This window comes from Trichechus manatus, unplaced genomic scaffold (genome assembly GCF_000243295.1).
Source record: "Trichechus manatus latirostris isolate Lorelei unplaced genomic scaffold, TriManLat1.0 scaffold00083, whole genome shotgun sequence".
NCBI classification, from domain to species: Eukaryota; Metazoa; Chordata; class Mammalia; order Sirenia; family Trichechidae; genus Trichechus; species Trichechus manatus.
Genome location: NW_004444019.1, coordinates 11870959 through 11872846, shown reverse-complemented (window position 1 = coordinate 11872846; position 1888 = coordinate 11870959). Strand labels below are relative to the sequence as shown.

Below are 1888 nucleotides of genomic sequence, written 5' to 3'. Positions count from 1 at the left end.
TTTAAAAACGAATAAACTATGTTTATTCAGAGGCGAGCCAGAAGCCTGGACCACGCGGTTTGGGCGGAAGGGTCCAGGTCAGGCACAAATGAGCCTAGAAATCGAGGTCAATTCAAAAGCTCCGGACCCAGGGGCTTCCAGGAACGCGAATAACAGAGCATTTTAGAGCCTCCATTTAGTGCCTTGAAGCAAGATGATGAATTTCCGAATCTTGGGTTCCTCTTTGTTAAATGGCGGACTTGCAAGGTCGTCCGAGAAGTGAAGCCCGGGGTTCGGTTCCTTTGGGTTGAGGGGAAAGAAACCCACCTTCGGAACATGCGAGGCAGGAACTAGATGCCGTAGCATCTAGGTGGTCCTCGCAGACTCAAACCCGGGTTCCCGCCCTTTGGGGTTCTGGCTCACAACCAGTAGTTCTCATCGGAAGAGTCGACAGCGCCTCTGCTCCACCCACCCCCAAGCCCACGGGATTCTCCTGCCCAAGAAACGTGCCAATGCACAGGAAACCCTTTGTAAACTCCGAGACAACTGGGCCCGCCTGTGCCCGCGGGCAGAGTCTCGGAAGGAGTAACAAGCCGCATCACGGCGTGGGCAGAGCTGGCGGAGGGCAGTGAGCTTGGGATTGGACCCCCGGGCCGCGCGCCAGGGGGCGGGGCCAGGCTGGGGGCGCGACCGGCCGGTGGGCGGGGCCCCCGGGTGCTAGACTTCCCGCCCGGGTCGGCCCTCGGCGCAGTCAGGTCGAACCTCCGCTGGAGTGTGTTTGTCTGCGAGGATCTCAAGATGGGAGCGCTTCAGAAACGGGAAGATATCCCACCGTGGGTGAAACCTCCCGGAGACTTGAAAGATCCCGAGGTGTTCCAGGTCCCGACTCGGCTGCTCGCGGCTGTATTTGGTGAGTGAGCCCAGTCCTGGTCCGGATGCTGGATCTCGGGCCCGGCCCCTGCGTGCTGATCTTTATCTTCCCTTCCCGAACAGGCCCAAATGGATCTCGAATCCCGTACCTCGAGCAAGTGAGCAAGACTATGCTCGAGCTGAAGGTTCTGGAATCCTCGAACTTCACCGAGGTTGTGGTCTATGGCTCCTACTTGTACAAGTTACGGGCCAAGTGGATGCTCCAGTCTTTGGCCGAGTGGCACCGCCAGCGACAAGAGCGAGGTGAGAGGCTTGGTGTCGAAGTGCTGCAGGACTGGGGCAGGGGCGTTGGCTACAGCGGCACTCTCTCACTGCCCTCCTATCGCCTTTCTTCTCCTCCCCTCCTATCTACCTCTCAGGAATCACCAGGGGAGTCCCTGAGACTCCTTTGGGACTCGAGGCCCCAGGGTGCCAGACGTTGGCTCTGAGGAACCAAGGATGTGACTGCCATGGGAGGCGTCCCGTGACTGGCTCTGTAGGGCAGCGTTGTTTGGTACCTCAACCAGTCGTTCCCCAGCTTCTTGGAGGATATTGGAATGGCCCGGTGACCTCAGGTTTCTGAGGATCCCAGGCCCCAAGTCCGGCTTGGAAGCCCTGGAAACGTACCTTGAAAGATGCTGAGAAGGATGGGGACTCTTCTGTCTCCTCTCATGCTCATCCCACTATTATTCTCTCTGGTGCAGGGATGCTGAGACTTGAGGAAGCCATGAATGCCCTGGAACTAGATCTTGGATTCAGCGAAGCCAGTTCCTAGCCAATGTGACTACAAGAAGACGTGGAGTGTTTTGTGGCCTGAGCTGTAGTGGGTCTGACTTGGTTTAAGCTCCTCTGCAGCCTGACAGGCTGGAGGAAAACCAATGATTTTTGGGCCTCCGTTTTTGCCTCTGAATCCTGATGTGAATACTTGTTTCCCAAGATTGCTAATTAAAGGCCTAAATAAATAATTCCTTCACATTGTGATTGATGGATTGAAGGTAAT

General features: G+C 56.4%; 1 protein-coding gene across 1 annotated transcript; it reads left to right on the top strand.

Annotated features, from left to right (window-relative positions):
* Positions 1-777: 777 nt before the first annotated feature.
* On the top strand, positions 778-1663 carry DPPA5 (developmental pluripotency associated 5). The gene is made up of 3 exons (XM_004381386.1): positions 778-889; positions 973-1152; positions 1593-1663. Exons 1-3 carry the CDS (start codon positions 778-780, stop codon positions 1661-1663), a joined length of 363 nt encoding a protein of 120 aa, XP_004381443.1.
* The last annotated feature ends 225 nt before the right edge of the window (positions 1664-1888 follow it).

Excerpts from the sequence above, each read along its gene's own strand:
- DPPA5 (XM_004381386.1), top strand. The coding sequence starts at position 778 with ATGGGAGCGCTTCAGAAACGGGAAGATATCCCACCGTGGGTGAAACCT. Across the intron at positions 890-972 it reads GCTGCTCGCGGCTGTATTTG|GCCCAAATGGATCTCGAATC; the intron begins GTGAGTGAGCCC and ends CTTCCCGAACAG. Across the intron at positions 1,153-1,592 it reads CCGCCAGCGACAAGAGCGAG|GGATGCTGAGACTTGAGGAA; the intron begins GTGAGAGGCTTG and ends TCTCTGGTGCAG.